The sequence below is a fragment of the Schistocerca cancellata genome, chromosome 1 (assembly GCF_023864275.1).
Source record: "Schistocerca cancellata isolate TAMUIC-IGC-003103 chromosome 1, iqSchCanc2.1, whole genome shotgun sequence".
In the NCBI taxonomy this organism is placed as follows: domain Eukaryota; kingdom Metazoa; phylum Arthropoda; class Insecta; order Orthoptera; family Acrididae; genus Schistocerca; species Schistocerca cancellata.
In genome coordinates, this window is record NC_064626.1 from 172152727 (window position 1) to 172177817 (window position 25091).

General features: G+C 38.3%; 1 protein-coding gene across 1 annotated transcript in view; it reads left to right on the top strand.

The window, feature by feature from the left end:
- LOC126168145 (cytoplasmic phosphatidylinositol transfer protein 1) overlaps positions 1-20490 on the top strand; it is a 77012-nt gene extending 56522 nt beyond the window's left edge. The window contains exon 8 of the mRNA XM_049920533.1: positions 16125-20490. Within this exon, the coding sequence (XP_049776490.1) occupies positions 16125-16439 (315 nt within the window). The 3' untranslated portion in view covers positions 16440-20490. The remainder of the gene's footprint in view (positions 1-16124) is intronic.
- Positions 20491-25091: the final 4601 nt, after the last annotated feature.

Here is a 25091-nt window from a genome sequence, read left to right on the forward strand (position 1 = left end):
CTTCCTCATCCATGATTAGACAGTAGTAATGGTTATTATTAATATTGTAATTCCATAAGTGGATGACATACCTGCTGCAAGAATCACGCAAGTGCATGGCGCATTCACATGGCCAGCATGCACCTGAAGTGTGCGAGAGAGAGCATGAATACACTTCTGAGATATCAGCGGATGTTGCTGAAGATAAGCGATGATGCCTTGCCTAATAACACACAAGTGGGCACTTGCCAACAGCCATGCTGATGTTACATGCTAGTCCACAGCCATACAGATATTATCCACTCGCACTCACTTGCGCATATGTTGTGAATTTTCGGTGTGTGCATGCACAGTATGCTTGCCTTACTACCAGAGTGAGGCAAAACTTATGTGAATGATGAATAATAAATGCAGATAAAAATTATTATTCATGAATAACAAATAAAAATATTTATTCGGAACATTATTCATTTACACAAACAAAAACATTTGTTCATCAGTTAAGCGATTTACAAATAGATAAATTTGAATCTAATGACATTTATTGCTCCATTTATTTGTCATTTATTAAAGAAATGTAAATTTTGTTTGTTTTAAATTAGTTTTCAGAACAACTCTTTTTTTTTTTTTTTCAAACATCTCGTCAAATAGGTTGTTTGATTTTTAAGGATTTAACATTGTGAGACATTACAGAAAATATGTTCTAAATCTACCAAGAGGATATCATTGTGTTATGTATCCTGAAATTTTCTTCATTTCCAGGTAATGGTGTAAGACTTGCAAATCACAGTTCCTTCAGCAAAAATTGAGAAATCATCAATTCCGATGCAGTTTTTGGCAAATAATTCATGATGTTGGCATTAACTCCAAATCATGTTCAAAACAAACTTCCTTTTCATGTTTTTGTTGACTTTTTTGGTTGTTATATGTCTGTAGTTTGTTGTAAGCAACTCTCGCTGATGGACCATAATACAGGTGAACTATTTGTTTTTAAATGAAGTGTAAGATGTTGCTGCAATAATTGGAGTTGGTGTAGAAAGGGAAAAAATTCTTTCAACTGTCTCTTTCCACTTTCTCGATAAAAACAGTTGCCAGTGTGCTGCAATATTGTGAACACCTCTTTTGTTTTTTTCTTGGACCTCAGTGTATGCTCTGAATCTTTTCAATCTGAAAAATCTGTGTAACTGCATTGATGCGTGTCAGATTAAAAAGCTGTTCCATCTTCTAATCTCCTAGTTAGCACTAAAGACCTTCAGATGACTTTGAATGTCCAGCAGCATTCCACAAACATTTTAGGAGACTTTAAAGTTTGTTGATGTTAGTTGTTAGCAACCACAAGGTCTTACTTGAATTGCTCATTCTTTTTAACACTACAAACATTAACAAATTGCATATTTATATCAGTGAGACATCTATAGCTGATAGTACGAGCAACCTTGGTACAGTGGAGGAAGATGTTGCATATTAAGAGTTTCTGTTGGCTGCATCTCACATTTGGTTACTTGTGTAGAGTACTTTGCTTGTTACTATTGAGGGCGGCAGGAGTACTGGCAAGTGCAGAGTCAGTTAAATTGGACTGTGTCAGTAGTTCAATTGCAAAGGCCGTGTGTTTATGTTGCATGTATTACACTGTAAATATTTGCTAAACAGAAACTGCAGCGAGCAAAGGAAACCAACATCAGTTACAGAATTCTGTACGAGAAGCAAGAATTAAACAGAGTAAACACAAGTAATTTATCTGTGAAGAGATTTGTTTTTATTTGTGAAGAGATTTGTTTCATAAGATCTACTTACTTGAATAGTGATGCAGACAGAAATTGATTCAAATGCTGTCCGTATCTGCTTACTGCTAAATCTTGCGCTTCCTTTCTCTTTGTGGTCAGTGCAGTTCACAATGACAGCTGTTGTGTGCCCTATTAGTTTATTTGCTCGACTCAGGAGAGCCAGCCTACAGTGTTGCTGGATTGAATTATTTTTTGTTAATTATAAACTATGTTGGCAATTATAAGTGGTCACACTTCTCAACAAGCTGCAGACTTGATGGGAGCATTATTTCATCAGCTATTCATTCAAACAAATTTACAATTCCTCATCTAAATCAGTGCCCATCAGTAACATTCTTCAACAATTGGCAGGCCCATTAGTGCTGCTATGTTGTGACAAAGCTTATTAGAGTTTGTTTCCTTAGCTGCATGGCCAGGCCCACTTAGTGAGTATGCACTACTCACTGAGTGTGCATCTGCATGATGGTGCATGAGGAAACTGTCAGCCACGTACTTTTGCAATGAGTGTGAAGCGATTGATGGGGAATGAATGCCTGTCATGCAGTTTGGTCATGTAGGTGCAGTACTCTACTTGTTACCTCCTATAATCAGATCTGTAAATTGACTTTGGCTAAGTGTATGTCTATTAGGCTGTGGGGAGGGTGCGTAATTGGACACTGCTTGCTGTGTGCATAGTGTTCAGTGTCCTAAATTTGCCTATGGGGTGTACCAAATGGAGAGCACTTGAGGGAAGTGTGCTGGGTGGGCTTGTGATTAGGTTTGAAGATTTCAACATTCATGAGCTAGTGCTAGTAAATGTTATCAGTCCATTAGACCCATACTGAGCAGTGTTCACTGTCGTTTATTTTGGCTTCAGCACTTCTATACAAATTGTTCAGTGACAGGAATTTTCATGATCTGCTCATGACTAATTTTTGATATCAGATCTGGCAGTGCCCAAAAGTGATCTAATGAGATGGGGTCCCAGCAAGGTGAAACAGGAGCCAGTCACCCAAATGCTTGTTTTTGGACATAGAGACAGTGTTAATGAATTGGTGAATCACATCACCAATACGCACAACTGTGCTGATGATGAATTAGTATCAAATCTTGAAGGTAGCTTAAAAGATAGTCTGTCCCTTGGTGGAGTGATGAGTGCCATTCTGCAACTGGGGACAGGCACGTAGTTGTATTGGGGTTCAGCTGCAGACTATTTCCAGAGTACCTTGAAACTTCCCAGGTGGAGGGCAAAATGCTGTTTCATAATTATGAAAAACAAAGAGATGTTATCGTAATATTTCATGAGCTAATGTTAATTCAGTTAACCATTCAATTAAAGGGGCATATGCATATGAGCAATCACGAAAAGGGAGAGGTAATTGATGCACTATTAATGATGTGATCAACAGTAGGATTCTCTTGATTAACCAAGGAGATGTTGTTCAGAGCATGGTATAATAGTTCACTTGAGTCATTGCGACCATCAGTCAGGCTCTTGCTTTCACTTGCCTCTAAGTTATTATTGAGAAGGACCTTTGGGATTCCGCTTTTGCCAGTGAATGGGTTTACATCTGCTGCCCCTTTTCCATGTGGAAACTGGCTTCAACTCTGTCTGTGTCATGTGCATATAGCAGGTCCAGCATGTCTGTGGCCCAGACCATGAATATTAAGGAAATATCCCTCAAAATTTAACATAGTATGGGTAACAGGACAGTGCTCTACTGAGGGAAGTACATTTTTGGAATACCCTTCTTGAAACCTGGGAAAGACCTTTGCATGCATACCCAACTACCACCATTTCTAGTTCTTTGAATCCAGGCAGTTCCTTAACAGCCCTCAGTGGGAGTTCAATGTCATCACTAATAAACTGCCTCTGTTGCAGGCAGATTTGTAATTGGCTTTCCTGCACAGGCATCATCTAATAGTGATTTCCTTTGATCTTGAGAAGTCTTAAGACATTACTTGGAGGCACAATATCCTTGTCAGCTCCACACATGGCACTTGCTGAATGACTTCCTGTCCTTGCTCTTCACACAGTGTTGCACACACATAATTGTTAAATGCTATCTGATCACTTTGTGCAAGAGAATGCTCCCTCAAGGTAGCTTTTTAAGTGTGATGTCTGCAGTAGCAGTATACTCTATTACATCCACAGTAAAAACTCATGTTTAAGGTCTCCATTTCTCCTTCAGCCTTGCAGCAATGAATGGTTGCTGCAGTTGAGAGTTGGAAGATTAGAGAAATAGGCATTAACTACAGTTTGTAAATTGTCAGTGTATAAGGCTGTGATGTAGTGGGCGGCATCCTTTTAAATTTGGTAGGTTTGGTGAAGTTTCTGCATGTTGAATTTGATCAGAAGCCACATCTGAAAGACCTGAATACTGGGCCTCTCAAGGCAATTAATAATTTAAAGTGCATTGTGTGTAGTAAATGTGTATGAGACAGATCTTGCATACTCCAGTTTTGTTTGCTTACATACAGATTCATGGTTTATGGATCAAACAAACAATCATACCTGAAGGTACTATATGCAATTCACCATGTTCTGGCCACATGAGCTTTTAAGATCAGTTCCATTCCTCACCCCTGTTTCAAGGCTGGTAAATGTCACTTCAAATTGTGCAGAATTTCTGTGTAGTTTTGAATAAAATGCAAGCACAAATTGCCCTTTAATTTTTATTTTAAAAACCATGACAGGTTCTAGCCCTCAAGACAATTATCCAGTGATTATATGTCAAACGTCTTGAGAAAACGTAGAAGACTCATTTTTTGTTTTCTCAGGATGTCCAACATATACCCATTGGATAATGGCATTGAGGGCCAAAACCAATTGTATTTTTTAAAATAAAATTAAAGTGCAACTGGTAATGACATTTTATTCAAAATTCTATAGGTCTGGAATTGCATCAGCATGCTCCAAATGCTGGATAAGAGATTTCTTTGTGATGTGACAGGCATGCAGAATATACACTGTCCAGTCACATTAATGTTACCATCTGTCAAAAGCCCGAATAACCACCTTTTGCAGCATGGACTGCTGCGAGGGGAAGAGAATCAATAATGTTGTGGAAGGTACCAACAGATAATGTGGAGTCATGCTGACTTTAGTGCCGTGGTCAGCTGTGCTAGCTTCCATGGTTGAGGATCCAGGGCACAAACACAAAAATATTCTCCAGACCATAACACTCCCTCTTCTGTCCTGGAGCCTTCCAACAATTGTTGCAGGGTGTTCAGGCATTTCACATGCCAACGACCATCTGTCCAATGGAGCATAAAATGTGATTCATCATAAAAGGCCACTTGTTGCTAGTCAGTAGATGTACAGTTGTGGTATTTGCATGTAAATTCCACCCTTCATCACCAGTGAACAGTCAGCATGGGTACATGAATCGAGTGCCTGCTGCAGAGGTCCATATGCGGTAATGTTCGCTGAACAAGAAGACACCGTTGGTAGCCCCCTGGTTTATCTGCGCAGACAGTTGCTCAACAGTTGCACGTATCACTCCATTTCTGCTTTACAACTACTACTACACTGTTTTCTGTGTCCCCTCTCCAACTTCATGTATCCTACACTGCTAGTTCTGCCGCCTGCCCTCAGTGAATGGTTGTTGCATGGTGACACTGAACATAATGTATTTACCTGAGTGTAAGACAATCCTGATTATAAGATGACCTGTTTTTCTCAAGATGCTTCTTAAAATTTATTTTTAACTTATTCTGACTAATCAGAATTACAGACTGTTTTACTAGCAAAGTATCTCACTAAAAAGGTGCCATTATATATATTCTAAATTTATGCCATTTATTGCCGGTCTATATTTTGGTAAAACAAGGAGAAATAAACTAAATGAAATGGTTTACATGAACCCACTGACTGTTTTGTTTTCTACATTTTTCACTTACTAACCCTGTGGTATCACTATTTTTAATCATTACCATCCTAACAGCATAGCTGTGAAATTTGGATCTTGTTTGTCATAAATATTTGGCTGTTTCTTTCAAATATGTTGTGATTTCTGAGGTTGTGGTTACCATGAGACCTGAGAACACGGTTGTTTTTATCCAATTGCATATTGGATTTTGCTCCTGTGCTGACATGAGGATCTCTCTTGCTTCCAAACTTATCATCTGCCTGCTGCTCTCACATTGCCTGCATAGAACCAGCAGCCTTTTGTTCCTGTCATACGTCACGGTGAGCATCGATAACACTGCAGCACAAAACACCTAAGTACACCACTGGTACCTATCTAGACTTTTACCATCTCTCTAAACTCATCATTTTTTGCAGAAATGAAATATGTTGTTGAGTATTTGTCTAATTTCAAATTTGGTTCAATTCTGACTACAAATGGATTCAGGCAAATCACAGTTTAAAAGTGGTAGATGTTCCTAAAAAGTCAAAGTACATGATATAGATTCCCGTGGTTGGCAACATGATGTAATATGCTAGTTTTCTGTCAAACTGGAATCACTATTCCACCTCCAACACCTCCATACTGCTGTGCTTGAGCAGGCATGAGACATGGGCCAGTATCTCCTAGGGTGCAAGTCATATGTAGCAACAGCAACTAATACGCAAATAAGAGAACTTAAACACTACTCAGTCCAATTTTCAAACTTCGCTCATCCTGCAATCTACTGACATATATTTGTACTATCTCTATGACAGGCCTTGCCACTCTAATTTGTACTTGTGTCAACAATGACAGTCAGTTTAATATGACTTATTTTGTTTGTTAAACATTTCATTCTGTGTTGGTTTTCCTTTTTGTTTTTTCATGTCACCGTCGTGTTGTAAAGTTGATTAAAATCCGATAATGTTTTTACCCGGTATTCTAATACATGACCAGCAACCGAATTTCTCATTTGCAACCCACTTAGTAAATCATTACAGTCTCTGATAATCAAATGAGTTATTGATCTGGGTTCAGAATGTAGTAAAGTTTTTGAAAGACAACATTTTCATTTTCGAGTATTATCTTTACTTAAAAAGCAGCAGTAATGTTTGTACACAGAATCCATACATGTATGAGAACATTTACTGCAGAACTGTTTCAAATAAAATGAGAGTTTGTAAAATGAAGGAATTTAGTGCTATTTTCTTTTGTGTTTCGCAGAATGGTGCAATTTTATATGAGCAATAGACTGTTGTACCAGCTAGTTCATAGTTTCTCGCATATCCCTTGCACTAGCGCCACGCAAGTCAAATGTCACATGGTTTTTCAAGCTATGCCAACATTGTATTGAGTGCTTTGGCATATCGGGAAGTCTTGAGCCTGTTCGAATGTGAGTAGCATTTGCCCAGTCCTGCCCTTCTGGATTCTTCAAAATTAAACTTGCATATGCCCTCAATAGCCAAATTTCCATCCATACGCGTAAAATTATCCATATTACTCTATTAAACAACATAAAAATGTTAACCTCGGTAATTTAATTTGTGAATGCAAGATGACTATGTATGTAATTTAATTTGTGAATGTAAGATGGCTATGTATGTTCTGAATGACAAATTTGGGAAAAAACCTCGTCTTATAATTGGGTAAATACGGTAGTCGGTGGTCACATTAAAGTGATCGCACCGTGTACTTTGTACATAAAATGTTTTCATACCTTACCATTGCTTGCCCAGTGCTTTCTTCTTCTTCTTCTTCTTCTTCTTCTTCTTCTTCTTCTCCCAGTTTTTCTCCTTCTGTGCTCAATATGTAGATTGGAAAGCAGCAATTCTCCACCTCCAATTTTCCCTATCTTCTTCAGGTATCTTCATTTCAGAGTATGTGAACAATTTCAATTTTTTTTTTTCTCCTGCTTGATGTACTGAAGTCTTGGTCTTCCTCTTGCATTCTACTCAAGCATTTTTCTGTCTATTAATTTCACAATGAATGGGCAGTATCTGCATGAGGTGTCTTAACTCATTGGGCTCTCTTTCCCTTGATAGTTTTTCAGAAAAATCTTTCCTGTGTTATTAAAGACTTCTTCATTGATCATTCTTTCTCTGTGTCTCCAGTGTCTCCAAATCATATAGGGCAATACTACAAACATAAGTTCTTACATACTGTTTCCTGATGTATAAACTAAAATTTCATGATGGAGTAGCTTCCTCATCTTTGTATTGAATGCTGTTTTAGCTTGTACAATTCTACATTTAATGACCTGCCATGATCTATGATTCTCTGTTATTGTACTACCCAGGTACTTAAATCTGTTGGCTTGCTTTTGATTCTCTTCGTGCAAATGTGTGTTTGCTGCTATTGAAACTGTACTGCATTTAAGATTTTTGGTTTTCTTCTTTTTTATTTTCATATTGTATTTCTCTGAAAATACTTTGTTCAATGTCTTCTATGATCTTTTGGAGACTATATTCAGATTTGGTTTCTTTGACTCTTATAGCAAAGTAGTGGTTAACACTACTTTGCTAAAGACCCAAAGAAACTGGTACATCTGCCTAATATCATGTAGGGCCCCTACCTCCCCTCCCCCGACCACGCAGAAGTGCTGCAGCATGATGTGGCATACACTCGACTAATGTCTGAAGTCGTGCTGGAGGGAATTGACACCATGAATCCTGCAGGGCTGTCCATAAATCCGTAAGAGTACAAGGGGGTGTGGAGATCTCTTCCAAACAGCATTTTGCAAGGCATCTCAGATATGCTCAATAGTGTTCATGTCTGGGGAGTTTGGTGGCCAGCGGAAGTGTTTAAACTCAGAAGAATGTTCCTGGAGCCACTCTATTGCAATTCTGGACATTTCGGGTGTCACATTGCCCTGGTGGATTGCCCGAGTCCATCGGAATGCACATTGAACATGAATGGGTGCAGGTAATCAGACAGGATGCTTTCACATGTGTCACCTGTTGGAGCCATATCTAGATGTATCAGGGGTCGCATATTACTCCAACAGCATATGCCCCACACCATTACAGATCTTCCACCAGTTTGAACAGTCCCCTGCTGACATGCAGGATCCGTGGATTCATGAGGTTGTCTCTATACCTCTACATGTCCATCCACTCAATGCAATTTGAAATGAGACTCATCCAATCAGGCAACATGTTTCCAGTCATCAACTGTCCAATGTCGATGCTGACGGTCCCAGGTGAGGCTTAAAGCTTTGTGTCATGCAGTCATCAAGGGTACACGAGTGAGCCTTTGGCTCCGAAAGCCCATATTGATGATGTTTTGTTGAATGGTTCGCACACTGACACTTGTTGATGGCCCAGCATCGAAATCTGCAGCAATTTGCAGAAGGATCACACTTCTGTCACGTTGAACGACTCTCTTCAGTCATCATTGGTCCTGTTCTTGCAGGATTTTTCTCCAGCCACAGCGATGTTGGAGATTTGATTTTACCAGATTCCTGATAGTCACAGTAAACTTGTGAAATGGTCTTATGGGAAGATCCCCAGTTTATTGCTACCTCGAAGATGCTGTGTCCCATCATTCATGTGCCGACTATAACACCATTTTGAAACTCACTTAAATCTTGGTAACCTGCTATTGTAGCAGCAGTAACCAATATAATAACTGCACCAGACACTTGTTGTCTTATATAGGCATTGCCGACCGCAGTGCCACATTCTGCCTGTTTACATATCCGTGTATTTGAATATGCATGCCTATACGAGTTTCTTTGGCACTTCAGTGTACATAATCTAAAAATCTAAGCAGTTTCATGTTTTTTCCACATACAGTTATTATTTCACTGTATGTACTTTTATTTTCTTCCATGTATGTGTTGAAGAGTAATGGGGAAAGGTAACATCCCTGCTGAACATCTTTATTTGCTCTTCCAGATTTTGCATCACAGCATTTTATTTTGACAACCGCTCTCTGATTCCTGTAAAGCTGCTGGATTGTTTTCCTGTCTTGATGATCCAGTTTACTGTCCATTAAAATTTGCATCATTGTAGACCAGTTTACATTGTCAAATGCCGTATGTACATATACGTATACTATCCACTAGCCACCAAGCGGTGTGTGGCAGGGGGCACTATTCACACCAAAGTCATATTTCTCTCCCTCTGTTCCACTCGTGGATTCGCGAGGAAAAAAATACTGACTGAATGCCTCAGTACAAACTCTAATTTCCCTTATCTTTGAATGGTAATCATTGCACGATTTGAAAGTTGGTGGTAATAATATATGCTCTACATCCTCGGCGAAGATTGGATTTTGGAATTTAGTGAGCAGCCCCTTCCATTTAGTGTGTCGTCTATCTGCAAGTGTGTCCCACTTCAAACTTTCTAAATGGCTAAATGTACCAGTCACGAATGTTGCCACTCTTCTTTGGACCATCTCAATCTCTTGAATCAGACTCAACTGGGAAGGGTCCCATACAGACGAACAATACTCTAAGACTGGATGAACTTAAGTATTATAAGCAATTTCCTTTGTTGAAGGACTGCATCGCTTCAGGATTCTACCAATAAATCACAATCTAGTGTTCGCATTACCCGTTACTTGTGTCATCTGATCGCTCCATTTGAGATCATTTCGAATAATTACACCCAGATACTTGACAGAGGTTACTGCTTCCAAAGACTGGGCACTTATTTTGTACTCGTACATTAATGGGGATTTTCTCTTTGTTATACACATAGGTTACATTTACTAATATTGAGAGATAATTGCCAGTCATTACACCAGGCATTTATTTTCTGCAAATCCTCATTGATTTGTTGACAACTTTTGTGTGATACTACTTTCCTCTAGACAACAGCATCATCGGCAAACGGTCTAATGCTGCTGTCAATACCATCAACCAGATCGTTTATGTAAATCGTAAAAAGAATCGGACCTATTATGCTGCTCTGGGGCACACCTGAAGTTAGTTTTGTTTCTGTTGAAGTCTCCCCATTCATGACACATACTGCTCTCTGTCTGTTAGAAAACTTTCTATCCAACTGCATATGTTATCAGATAGACTGTAAGCACGCACTTTTTGGAGCAAGTGACAGTGCAAAACTGAGTCGAACACCTTTCGAAAGTTAAGGAATATGGCATCAACCTGGGAGCCAGTATCTAGAGCGTGTTGTATATCATGCACAAATAGGGCCAGCTGTGTCTCGCATGACTCCTGTTTCCTAAAACCATGCTGGAGCTTCTCAGAGCCTAGAAAGGTCATTATATCTGAACACAAAATATGTTCCCTGATTGTACAACAAATCAGTGTCAGTGAAATTGGCTGATAATTATGTGCATTTGATTTTCTACTCTTTTTGTAGATTGCTATGTCCTGGGCCTGCTTCTAGTCCCATGGAACTTTCCGCTGTTCCAATGATCTCCGATAGATGGTGGATAAGAATGGGGCTATATTTGTATCACTATCACACTTTTCTGTATCACTATCTTTCCAGCAATAATATGGAAAGGATAAATGTTAATCACCACATAGAGGAGGCACTGAGTAAAAGACAGGCACAGTGAAAAGGAGTGCTAAAATGTATAAGCTCTCGGACAGAGTCCACCTTCCAAAGTGGAAAACACGCACATTTACTCTACCACACCCCACATACACATGACTATTGTCTCTGTGCTGGGGTATGACTGTGAGTGCTGTATTGGGGGGGGGGGGGTTGTAAGAATGAGGTATGATGTGATGATGTGATGATGTGGGAAGGAATGTGTGGAGGAAAATGCTGTGCTGCCTAATGCTGTGCTGCCTGCGTGCATGCGTGTGCAGGAATGTGATGGGGACCTGTATAGGACTGCTATGTGCAGCATGTGTGTTCAGGGGGGGGGGGGGGGGGAGATTTAAAGGAGGAGAAAAGTCTAGTAGGTGCATTTGTAGGACAAAAAGTTTGTGTAGTGCTGGAGTGGGAGTAGGGAAAGGATGAATCGGTGGATAACAGGGTCCAGCAAAGGTTGAGGCCGAGGTGCTACAAGAATGAAGAATATGTTGTATGGAGAGTCCCCACCTGTGGACTCCAGAAAAGCTGCTGTTGGCAGGAAGAGTCCAGATGGTGCAAACTGTGAAGCAGTCATGTACATCATATTAGGTGGCATGTTCAGGAACTAAGTGATCCAGCTGTCTCTTGGCCACAATTTGGCAACTGCCATTTGTGTGGATAGACAGCTTCTTATTTCTCATGCCCACGTAGAAAGCGGCACGGTGTTGTAGCTTAGTTGGTTAATGATATGGCTGCTTTCACAGGTGGCCCTTCTGTGATGGGGTAGGATTTAGGTATATTTCAGAGCTATGAGCCATGAGGCAAGGAGTTTGGAGGAGTGGATTAGGGATGTATTAGGATATTGCGTAGGTTTGGTGAATGGTGAGTCACTGGAGAAGTGCTGCTTTTTGGCTGGATGTATGTGGGAGGTGGCAGGTGACTGGAGAGACAAGGCACAGGATATCTGGTTTTGGCTAAGGTTGGGAAGGTAACTTTGGTCTGTGAATGCTTCAGTGAGACCCTTGGTGTATTTGTAAAGGATCTGCTCATCATTACAGACACAGCAAGCATGGTGACAAAGCTGTTTTGAAGGGACTTCTTGGTATTTAATTGGTAGCAGCTGTCAGAGTGGAGGTATTGTTTGTGGTTGGTAGGTTAGATGTGGATGAAGGTACTAATGTCACCATTCTTGAGGAGATTAGTATTTAACATAGCATTGACAATAACATTAGAGATGGAGCACAAGTTCGGATTAGGGAAGGATGGGGAAGGAAATTGGCCTTGGCTTCTGAAAGGAACCATCCCAGCATTTGCCTCACGTGACTTACCCTTCTTGAGGTTGAGGTCAACATTGATAAATGTGGCTTGTGTTGAGGAGGATCAGGTGGAGTGAATGGGGGAGAGGGTATTGAGGTTCTGCCGGAATGTGGATGGGGTGTCCTCAGTCTTGGTCCAGATCACATAGGTCTGATTCTGATGACGGGTTAGGGGTTCTTGTTGGTTAGAAAGGATTCTTGTAGATGGCCCATGAATAGGTTGGGATAGGATAGTTGGGTACAGCTATCCATTACTGTACAAAGTATTAGTTTGTAGGTGATGCCTTCATAGGAGAATGCCTAAACACAAACTTCAGCAAGATTTTGATAAAGTTTGTTTGATATTTTGTCACTTATGACCTTTGTCAATATATTTGGGCCATGGGGTACCAAACTTAGTGTACAATAGTCTATACACTTGTCATTTGTAGTTTCTTAGATACTGCTAAAAAAGGAAAGAAAAAGCTTTGGAAATCCTTTTTCATAAACCTCATTGACAAAAACTTTTCGTTTTGTGATCTAGTGGCTTGAGAATGTGTATTTGCATGCCTATGTATGTGTGTGTGTGTGTGTGTGTGTGTGTGTGTGTGTGTGTGTGTGTGTGTGTGTGTGTGAACATGAGTACTTTTACTAGAAAAAGATCAAGAGCTCAAAAGCTAATGCCAAGACTGTTCCCTGTTGTGTGTTTCTGTCATCCACATGTGTCTGATACAGGTAAGTGGTTGCCTTTCCCTTATTGTACATATCCTAGAGTTCTCATTGTTCAGTTTTGTTGCATCAGAACTTAGTCTAAATTTTTTTTTCCTTATTTTATTTAGTTGTAAGTGAACTTTCCTGCAGACTAGGGTACAGTCACAGCAAACATCAGCTCCAGGATACATTTTACATTTTTGATTTCATTTCAGTACCCTTTCTGACACTAATGTAATCAATTTGGGATCTGCCTGTACCCCTGATGCAACCCATGTGTATCTCCTCTCCTCCTCCTGTTGGAATAGTTTGTTGACAGATGACATCTTCTTTTCTTGGCAAAGATCAACCTGCTGTTGTCATTTGTTGTTAGTTTTCCCTAGCATGAAATTCCCAGTAATATTTTTGTGTGTTCTCTCAAACTACTGCATTCCAGTAACCAATAATAACAGCATTCTCCTTTCCTATAATTATTTTAGATTTGACAATTTGATAAAAAAGTTCAAGAAATAATTTAAGGTATTAATATATTTAACAGAACCAGTCACTTCTGTTTTGTTATTTGTTTACAGTGCATAACCTTTACAGTTTATAATAGTATCTGATATGCGGAATATGTGGTTTTCACACACTTCTGTACAAGGGCTCATGCCAATAGCTGTCCCAGCGTTATTGTTGGGTGCAGTTTTACAAGCAGAAGATGATTGCACCAAACAGTAACACTGAGATGGCTATTGGCATGGGATATTTGTACATACATATGTTAAAACCACACATTTTGACTAGCTGATAATGAATAGTTACTCAACTGAAATCTGCACAAGAGAAAGAGAAAATGACTGTGCCATAATTGTTCTAATACCTAAGATTGAATTATATGATCACATAGCTGTCTCTAAGTTCACAATGAATAAAAGTATTTCTTAGAATAATATTTTTAGATATGCTTTATAATATTTTAGACTGCCACAATTATTTACTATCTTGTAGACTGGTGGGTGAAACTGGAAAACTTCCTGGATCACTCAGTAGTTTTCAATGGCCACGCCGTCATGCTAGGCCTGCCAGATACCTTACAGTATAAAACACTGAGTTAACTGGAACATATAAAAGTGAGGTATGACCAAAGAAAGAAGTTTCACTGACTTCTTTCATGAAAATGGTTGAGAATATATTGTAGATACTTCTCCTCATCCAAAGACAGAGAAAGGAGGTTGCATTCTGCTGTTCACTGGGACACATAGGAATCAGGGGAAATAAACAAGCTGATCTTGCAGCCAAGTAAACCTCTAGGATTTAAAACAGTTAAAAATTCCCTCGTGTGCCACAATATCTATGTTGAGCCAGGCCTGTGGCAGTGGGAAGAAGAGTTACTGGAGGTGAGGAACATCAAGCTGCTGATGTTGAAATCACCATTCCAACCATGTAATTCATCCTCCTTGTTGTAGTAACAGGATAAAGCTATACTCGCCACTTAGGATTTATTCCACTCATCAGGTACTAGAGCTGGTCAATATGTTCTGTTAAGCAGCAAGTTCCAAGTAACACATTCCCTATGGTTATCTTGTGCACTACTGTTGGAATCATCCAGCAATCAGCAGGAACATATTTAGAGGGCAATGATATGACTGGAGTGTAGTTAGTGGATCCAGTTAACTGGTGAGTAAGTCAGAGCTTCCAACTAGTTTACTCCCTGTAGTTACTTGCACTGCTACCATAGTAGACACTGTATGTTCTAATATACTTGACATGTTGTACAGAGTACAAGGTACATTGAAATGTGTGTGTGTGTGGGGGGGGGGGGGGGGGGTTGTTAAATTACTTTATATAAAAATATTATTATATTTATAATAAAAAATAAATATCTTTTAGCCATATCAGAACAGAGATTGGATGTACAATAAATTCTTGAAAGAGCAGAGGACCAAAACCAAGCTATTTATAGCTTTTCCACAATCATTTAAAACAATGACACAGTGATTGTAATAGTGATGAAGGGGTAAAAAATGAAGTCTTGAAATGCAGGAAGAAAAGCATGTATATGATAATTTCTGAAGATAATTGTAGGCAGATGTATCAGAAACTTCTAACAGGAAATGGTGGCACCTATACTGATGAGCCAGCCACATTTTTCTGCTGTACCATTTTAGATCCCCTTCAATTGAGAATTGATGAATAACGAGAAATTTGTTTTTGTGTGTATTTAGGAAAGTGTTATATAGTAGTGGTAGAAGAAATTTTTAATGTTTTGCCACATTATAACCACAATTGTCTCTTATGCTTTTGGAATAAATTCTAAAGATCTCACTTGCCATGTTTCTTCTTTCCTAGATCATGTAAATGAGGGAAGCAGATGGTTCCTTTGAAAAGACCAAGGCTGATTTCCTGCCCATCCTTGTCAAATCCAAACTTGTGCTCTCTCGGTAATTTCCTTGTTGTTGACGAGATGTTAAACTCTAATCTTCATTGCAAGTTTTTTCACTTTGTTACTTATTTTCATAGAATGGGTGGAAAGAAATCGTTATATAATGTGATTTTTCACTGATCTTGTAGTTGTAGTTTAGTACTTTTGGAGCTTACTCATCTAGAGTACCAAATAACTTGTGACATAAACAAACTGGAGAAAACTCTTTGACTGTTTTGTCGGGAAAAAGATAGTGTGAACACAAAGTGAAGAATATGCTAATAAGTTCCCTTCATGGATAGTAATTCTAATTTTCACGAGAGATGTAATCTGTTAACAAGTTATGGAGGTGCCCTGACTCACTCTCTGTAATATCCAATACAGTGGAAGATGACCTCTCTCATCATTGCTGAATGGTTTACCTGGCAGAATTGTCAGTTATCGTTGGTATGTGGTTGTGTTTGCAAAGCTATAAATGTTTTGGTGAGAACTGACTGTGAAAACATTTGGCTCTCATTTGAAAGTGTTACATCATGATTACAAAATTTCTCTATTACAGTCTATAAGGAAAAATTTCTCTGTTACAGTCAATAAGGGAAATCTTATTACTGGGCCACCGACAAGCATTTGCCTGGATCGATGAATGGCATGGAATGACTTTGGAAGATGTACGTGCATATGAAGGACGCATGCAAAAGGAGACAAATACAAAGGTAACTGGTGGGAACACAGAACCTCCTTCCAGTCCAAGACCGTCTACTGCAGGGGCGCCTGTAGATGCACTTACAAACATCACAGACACACCTGCTGCTCTGCCTGATACTGTCACATCAAGTGTCACACCAGCTGATAGCGTTCCTGACACTCCAAAAACTCCTAGGTCTTGGTTCTCTTGGTCATAAGATGATGTCATCTTGCGTATCTCTAATGTTTGAGCCTTTGTTGCCAACAGTATCTGATCTGCAATCAGTGTTGACTTTCATTTGTTATATTTTGATGTACTATTGATAAGTTATTTATGGTCGTGGCTTTCTGTGCTCTGACAGAGTGATAAGATCTCCTTCCTGCTTATCATGACAAGTACAAAGCATTGTCTGCAGCAATATTTAATGTTACCTGTTGCATTTGTGCAATTAAAAATGTAAATTAATGTTAGCTATCAGAAATATTATTTATAAAACAGTTCCTTTTACATTTTGACAAAAGGGTGATAATATTAAGTTAATAGTAAAGTTTTTCTTTCACATCTATCATGTACTTGTGGAGACCTGTTTCATCTTTACATGCTTGTCTTTAACATGTTAATTCAGTTTAACTACTTGACAGTTTGTAAACTGTCTTCTTCAAACTTGATCAAAAAGTGAACATACCACAAGAATGTGCATGAAAAGTCTTTGAATTGCATCTGATGTTACTGATTATTGTCAACTGCAGATTCATTCCTGGCATAATCAATTAGCATAAATTGAAAGTAAGCTTTACCTGTTTTGCACTGGTCTTGTCATTCTTGTATAAAACATTTGACTTCTTTGTAAGATATAAGATAGTCTTCTGTTATTTTAATTTTGTACTATTGTTCCACACAGTATCTATGACTTATTAAAAACCTCTTTAATGAGAAGAGAGGATTAATGCACAAAATTGTATTGTGATTATTGGAAAAATTTTAGTGAATGTTTTTTTTGACAGCTATTCATATATTCTTGTAAATTTTATATTTTCTTCAAGAAATGCAATTTTTTTCCAAATGTGAAATGCAGAGCTTTCTTAATAGTTTTAGCAGTTGGCATATATAACTGCACTATACATATTAGTCATCATTAATGTGATATGTATTGAAAATCCTTAAATGTGTGTGTTTGTTTGTTCCTAAAATTTAGGCTATCCTAAAAAATACAGTAGAGAGATATTTCATGTGTAGAAGATTGTTTCAATTTTTTTTAATTTTTTTATTTGGAATGATTTTCTGTGTCATCAGTACTTGATGTGGCAGTGCCATTACAGAGTTTATGTAACTTATATTGTCACATAATCAACTCTCACCATGTGGATAATAGAAAAAAAATTATATCGAAATAGTTTATACATGTTTCTTTGCAGTTTGATATAGATACTCTACTTAATTCGCTAACATCCAGGTATAAAATAGTTAAAATTCTATGTAAAATTTGTTTGCTTGTAAACATTGAAAAAATGTTTGCCATTTGTATCCTTACATCAAAATGATGATGATGATAAATTTAGTTTTTATGACCCAATACCTTATAGCATTGAATATTTCCAGCTGATAAACTGAAATGAAAATGGGACATGAACATTATATTTAATGTACAATGTTATTGTTCATATTTTAAATTTAATTGGAGCAATTAGAGTTCAATCACTTGTAACTACAGTAAAGAGCTGTTTGTCATTAGAGCTGTTGTTGTCCAACTGTACAAAAAGTGGTGAATTTGTGCTACTTATGAAAACAGGTTACAACAACCAGACCACATCAGTAATTATTCATTTGGAAAAAAAGTAGTCCATCAACATGACGGGAGACTCGACATTTAGGCACAATGAGAGGTTTGTACAAACCCTGCTATGCATGTCCTAGGGTTATCCAGAGAGTAAGTTTCCTTACCACCATAAAGACATAGAAAACATTTACTTGGAGACTTTAATTGGAACAAATATAGTGGTCAGTATATTTACTGCCTGGTACTGAGACTTTTGTGTTGGTGTGTGCTGCACCTGGGTTTGAAATTAATATTCAGTACACATCATCAGTGGAAAAATGTTGGCTGAATGATTTAGGTATGAGAAAAGATGCAAATAGTTGTAAAAAATATCAGTACTTTGGAACAGAAGGGGAAACACATACCTGCCGGACATATAGTGCTCTTAAAGGTAGGTGGGTGAGAAATATTGTGGTTTATCACATCACCTCAATTAAGTGTCTCATACATCTTATTCTGAACTTTCTATTCTGATATCCAGGATTAGTGTATGTGTGGGAAATGGTTGCTTATTCCACAATCATAAGCAATATCTCTCCATTGTGAGCTGCTGCATCTGATTTACATTGTTGTTATTTATGAGGAACAACCACCTTAAGTTCGTGTAATCGTAGGAAGTTTGATCACCTTGGACATATTTTATCCATAAATATTGTAATATATCTGCTTGCTCATTATGTACAGTCCATAAACTAGATGACTCTGATGTGGATTAATGTTCAGTACTATTTTGTGTCCTTTGAATGATTGAAGTACAGATTTGTGGAGATATCCACATCATGCTTGTACATTTCTGTTTTGGAATGTGCGTTCTGCTGTTCTTTGACAGCCGTGAGACACTTACTTCCTATGAATTTTTATTAGTCAAATATTTTGGTTTATCTGAAATGATAAGTTCAATTTTTTAATGTGGCTGCATGAGTCTGCAGCCAGGGAACAATCATATCTTAATTGTAATGTGGATTTATTTTTTTTCATTTGGATGTTAGAAAATTAACTCAAAATGATAAAGTCAAGAGAGCCTGTGAGAGCCTATCTTACAACAAGCAACTCTATAAAAGAATCTTCCTCTCTAAATGCAAACTGCAAAAGTTCTAGAGTATGTCCATAGACCAAACTGATATATCATTTATTTATTTGTATGTGTGTGTTTGGGGGGGGGGGGGTAATAAACTTTCCTTTCCATTTCACAAGGTACAATTTTTTTTGGCAATAAAGGTTTGCTTCCTGGTTACATTCTAGATTTCAAAGTTGTGCAGTTAATTTGTTAATTTAAATTATGACTCAGTTTTGTGAAAGATTGTCTATGGTTTGTTAGTTTATTCCACTTCAAGCACAACCAAAACTGCGAGAAAAACACTGGTGTTCTTTAAAGAACTGAGACATGTTTAAGTGTGGTATTAATTGAGTGCTTCCTTGCAAAGTGTTTGCTCGTTAATGTGCTGCTCCCACCCCACACCGTGTGTGTGTGTGTGTGTGTGTGTGTGTGTGTGTGTGTGTGTGTGTGTGTGCGCTGCCCATTGCTATTTAACTATATCTGAGGACCCAAGAAGAAACTTTTATTTTATGCTGATTTTAGTGTTAGTCATTATACAGTAAAACCCTGATTTTTGTGTTGCTAACAGGTCAGAAAGAAAGCAGATGCTGTAAAGAAGTAAAAGGGAGAGCTAGATAATTACATGAAGAAAGAGATGGGAAAAAATCACTAGGGACCAAACAACTTAAACCCGAATTACAAGAAATTAGAGTTGTGAGATCTGGATTTTACAGTATTTTCAAGTGTAATTTGACCTCTGTAGTTCATTCCAGATTTCGCTCTTTCAAAGAATTACATGAGCTGTGACTGCATTTAATGTAAGCATTTTTTAATGTAGCATGTTCGTATTTGTTGAAACACTAGTTATGCTACTCCTGACGTTTGTTTTCTCCAGAAGAGCTTCATGCTGAGTATTGGTGTGTTTGTACCTTATAGGGATTTATCATCAATATTGTCTCAGGGTGTTAAAATTACTGTATTTCTGCTCAGACTCTATATTACGTGAGGTTGCTATCCAAGAAGCAGCAGCTTGAAGATTACTTTGCACAATTATATTATTTTTTTATTATTATTTACAATAACAGTGTCCCAGATGTTATTCCCTGGTGTACTTGACCGTTATTTGTCTACGGTTATTTTCTTACACTTGCAATATACTGACTCAGTAATAGCCTCATACCTGGATTTTTTTCTCCCATTCTTGAGTGTTGCTGAAGCAAGCCTCAGTAGTGTGCAAAATATTGTCTGTTTTACAGTGTCTTGAGTCTGCATTATATGACTTTGTAAAAAGAAAAAATGAAGACTTGTTGTCATCTCTTGTATGTATTTATGTATAGTAAAAATGTCTGTACACAAGTTATGTATTGTGTTGTTGGATAAATATCTGTAGAATAAAACCCAGATTTTGCACTGCAACATTTTGTTTTCATTTTTGGTTATTGACCATTTCTGGCTGTAGCATGCAAAGAAAGAAAAATTAAGAAAAGGAAAGTAGAGCAATGTGACAGGCTGACAGGACATGTGACTATCAGTTGCTCAAATACAAGCAGTAATGTAGGGCTGAAGGCAAAATGTTAAGCCCATTTTAGTATAGTTTTATTTTATTTTAACCTAAGTGAGCATACAGTTAACTACCTGGTATGATTTTAATCTTGATTTCATTAGCAATTCTCAGAAATTATGGTTTTGTTTGCTCTATGCTCAGAATTCAAAATATCTAACTTGAATTATTGCCTTTAAATCAAAACTGAATTTAGAATCTGCAGAACATGTTGCACATTAAATAATTGTTAAAACTTTTGTGTATAGTACTGCTTTGCTGTGTTGTTACAGATGGCAGTCATTCATTCATTTGCATATTGGAAGGAAGGAAAACCCAAAAATTGCTTCCAGAAAATATCCATAATGCTTCAGTATTTGTCTATATGAATAAGTTTGTAAAGTTTTGAAATAGCTGAGAAGAGAATTCCAATTGTCTGGTAATATTGAAGGGAAAGTAGTTGCTTACGTTGTAGAGAATATGAGAAGTTTGAAGACTGCACTGACACTGTCTGGAATGACTTCTTGGTTACATAGTGTTCCACTTCTGAAGTTGGGTACACAAACCTTCTTGTTCGGACAACCATTTTTCTGATATTTCTTGCAAACTAAAGAGGAAATGGTCAATTTATTTTGATTATTGCATATACTGTGTATACTATCAGTACACTGATCCAGTGTTGAAGTGATGCTGACAGATAAAGATTTTATTATTTTCCATTCCAGTTTACCTACAGGCAATAATGTTTGTTACCACAGAGCATATCCTCTTTTCAAATTGTTTATTTTCATATCTTGCTATCAATTTCTGTAAATAGGTTTACACCACCATAAGTTAGTGTTAGGGATTTTGTCTCTGACTAAGCGACTCGAGTATTCTGAGGAAGGATGTTTTATAGGGAACTTGACACCATGCTAAGATTTGCCTGCTTCAATGGAAATACTTGCAGTTATTACATTTAGCTAAGGTATTTAGCCTCTTCTACAAAATAACCAATGCTTTGGGAACACGTATAACTGAGCATTGCAATAATGCTATTCAGTAGGTTTTACCGTATTTGCCACTATAGGTTCTCCATTCAGAATGACAAAGCACTTGGTTCAGTCAACACCACTCTGTCTTAAGATGAGTCAATATGAGTTGGTGTTATGCAGGCTATTGCAGAAATTTGAAAATGCCACACGGATATATACGGAGATCAGTTGCCCATGTTCATGAGCTGAACCCTCTCAGCAAACGTAAACACCCATGTGACTGTCATTGGCCTAATGAAACCTGCTAATTAGGTTTTTTGTGGTGTAATGGAGGTTTTGGTGAGTTTGAAGTCAGTGGTTGTGTGTTCCCCTAACCCCCAGTGCAGAAGACAGTATTTGTTGTGAACTGAAGCACATATGAAATTTTTCATTAGAAGTGGTTCTCAATATGGCATTTCTGTTACTGAGGGGGAGATGAATTAAAAAGGTAGTCAGGCAGATAGAAGGAGGTGTGTGTGTGTGTGTGTGTGTGTGTGTGTGTGTGTGTGTGTGTGTGTGTGTATGCTTTGTATGAGCCTTTGGCCACTTGCAAACAAAATTTACAAATATTAATACAATTACATTAGTGTATGATTAGACATGATAGCAGAAATTGGCATAATTGATTGAAACTATGTTTCAGATGTTTGTTTAATAAGTAATATGAAAAACGTATAAAAACAAAAATTTCCCTAAATATAATTTTCTAGAAGTGGTACTTCAGCTCAGCAGATTCTCTGTCTTGGAGTCAGTGTATGTGCATAGAGCACACAATCATGGAAGAGACCATCTTTCCAGCAGCAAGGAATCTTCAGTATTGATAATGATGCAGCTGCATAGGTATTTATTATACCGTTGTGCTTCTACTCATATTTGATGGAGCAGGCAGAGAAGTATGGTGTGTAGTCTGTAGCAAAACAAGTACATTTCAGAATGGTTTTTTCTCACAATGGTTGAGAAGAGGTAGTAGCAAATAGTCTATGAAAACTTGAAATATAGAGACCCATCCTTTGTACCCATCTGTGTCATTTGTGAAGAGACATTTTTAATTGAAGCTGCGAAGCCTCACAAACTGGTGGAACATGTTGCAAAAATTTATTCTTACGTAGCTGGTACAGGGTGTTTCAAAAATGACCGGTATATTTGAAACGGCAATAAAAACTAAACGAGCAGCGATAGAAATACACCGTTTGTTGAATATGCTTGGGACAACAGTACATTTTCAGGCGGACAAACTTTCGAAATTACAGTAGTTACAATTTTCAACAACAGATGGCGCTGCAAGTGATGTGAAAGATATAGAAGACAACGCAGTCTGTGGGTGCGCCATTCTGTACGTCGTCTTTCTGCTGTAAGCGTGTGCTGTTCACAACGTGCAAGTGTGCTGTAGACAACATGGGTTTATTCCTTAGAACAGAAGATTTTTCTGGTGTTGGAATTCCACCGCCTAGAACACAGTGTTGTTGCAACAAGACGAAGTTTTCAACGGAGGTTTAATGTAACCAAAGGACCGAAAAGCGATACAATAAAGGATCTGTTTGAAAAATTTCAACGGACTGGGAACGTGACGGATGAACGTGCTGGAAAGGTAGGGCGACCGCGTACGGCAACCAAAGAGGGCAACGCGCAGCTAGTGCAGCAGGTGATCCAACAGCGGCCTCGGGTTTCCGTTCGCCGTGTTGCAGCTGCGGTCCAAATGACGCCAACGTCCACGTATCGTCTCATGCGCCAGAGTTTACACCTCTATCCATACAAAATTCAAACGCAGCAACCCCTCAGCGCCGCTACCATTGCTGCACGAGAGACATTCGCTAACGATATAGTGCACAGGATTGATGACGGCGATATGCATGTGGGCAGCATTTGGTTTACTGACGAAGCTTATTTTTACCTGGACAGCTTCATCAATAAACAGAACTGGCGCATATGGGGAACCGAAAAGCCCCATGTTGCAGTCCCATCGTCCCTGCATCCTCAAAAAGTACTGGTCTGGGCCGCCATTTCTTCCAAAGGAATCATTGGCCCATTTTTCAGATCCGAAACGATTACTGCATCACACTATCTGGACATTCTTCGTGAATTTGTGGCGGTACAAACTGCCTTAGACGACACTGCGAACACCTCGTGGTTTATGCAAGATGGTGCCCGGCCACATCGCACGGCCGACGTCTTTAATTTCCTGAATGAATATTTCGATGATCGTGTGATTGCTTTGGGCTATCCGAAACATACAGGAGGCGGCGTGGATTGGCCTCCCTATTCGCCAGACATGAACCCCTGTGACTTCTTTCTGTGGGGACACTTGAAAGACCAGGTGTACCGCCAGAATCCAGAAACAATTGAACAGCTGAAGCAGTACATCTCATCTGCATATGAAGCCATTCCACCAGACACGTTGTCAAAGGTTTCGGGTAATTTCATTCAGAGACTACGCCATATTATTGCTACGCATGGTGAATATGTGGAAAATATCGTACTATAGAGTTTCCCAGATCGCAGTGCCATCTGTTGTTGAAAATTGTAACTACTGTAATTTCGAAAGTTTGTCTGCCTGAAAATGTGCTGTTGTCCCAAGCATATTGCAACAAACGGTGTATTTCTATCGCTGCTCGTTTAGTTTTTATTGCCGTTTCAAATATACCGGTCATTTTTGAAACACCCTGTATTTACATCTTTAAACCCTGTTACAATTTGTTCAAGTAACACAACACTGTAGGGGATTACAAAAAATAATTTTTTTGAGGAATTACTTACTGACAAAGTAAATATTTAATAAAACTTGAAAAATCATCATTTACATCATATGTCAGTTATGTAGTAGTACTTGTGACTGCTTTTGTAACGCACTATTTATACTTTTTCTGTACACAATTTCTTCTTTTACTTACTTTAGTTAGAAATATTGTCACACTTTTAGCATATGACAAGACTTAATTATTAGGAAGTGTTGGTTGACTGTGGTACTAGGACTGTTGTTTCAGACTCAGTCTGAGATATCAACAGGAAAAAATCAGGTGTAGCTGTGCAGGAGACGACTTGAGTTTATATGACTGTCTGCCATTGTGTTATCTTTCACGTGGTCATAATGTCTTATGTACCCTCACTTCTACCTTGCCACTGAGGTGGGAAACAGTCATTGGACACCCAGATGTGTTGTTGATGGGAGAGACTCTCCACTCTGAACTTTCTTATTTAATAATAAGAGGTGGACATTAGTAGACTCATTAATGATAGAGTTTTGGATTTTTTATTTATTTATTTGTTTTAATTGAATGTTTCTACTGTTGTTGTGTTGTTGGAACACAGAAACTTACATAGCTGTATATACTGTGTGTACTCTGGTCCATTGCTGAAGTTTTTTACATAGACGTTGACTACTATGAAGCCACTGACAGTATCCACAGTGTCCCACATTAGATGCCATGGGTAATGCCCATATGCTCCGCTCTCTTCAGATTTCTCAA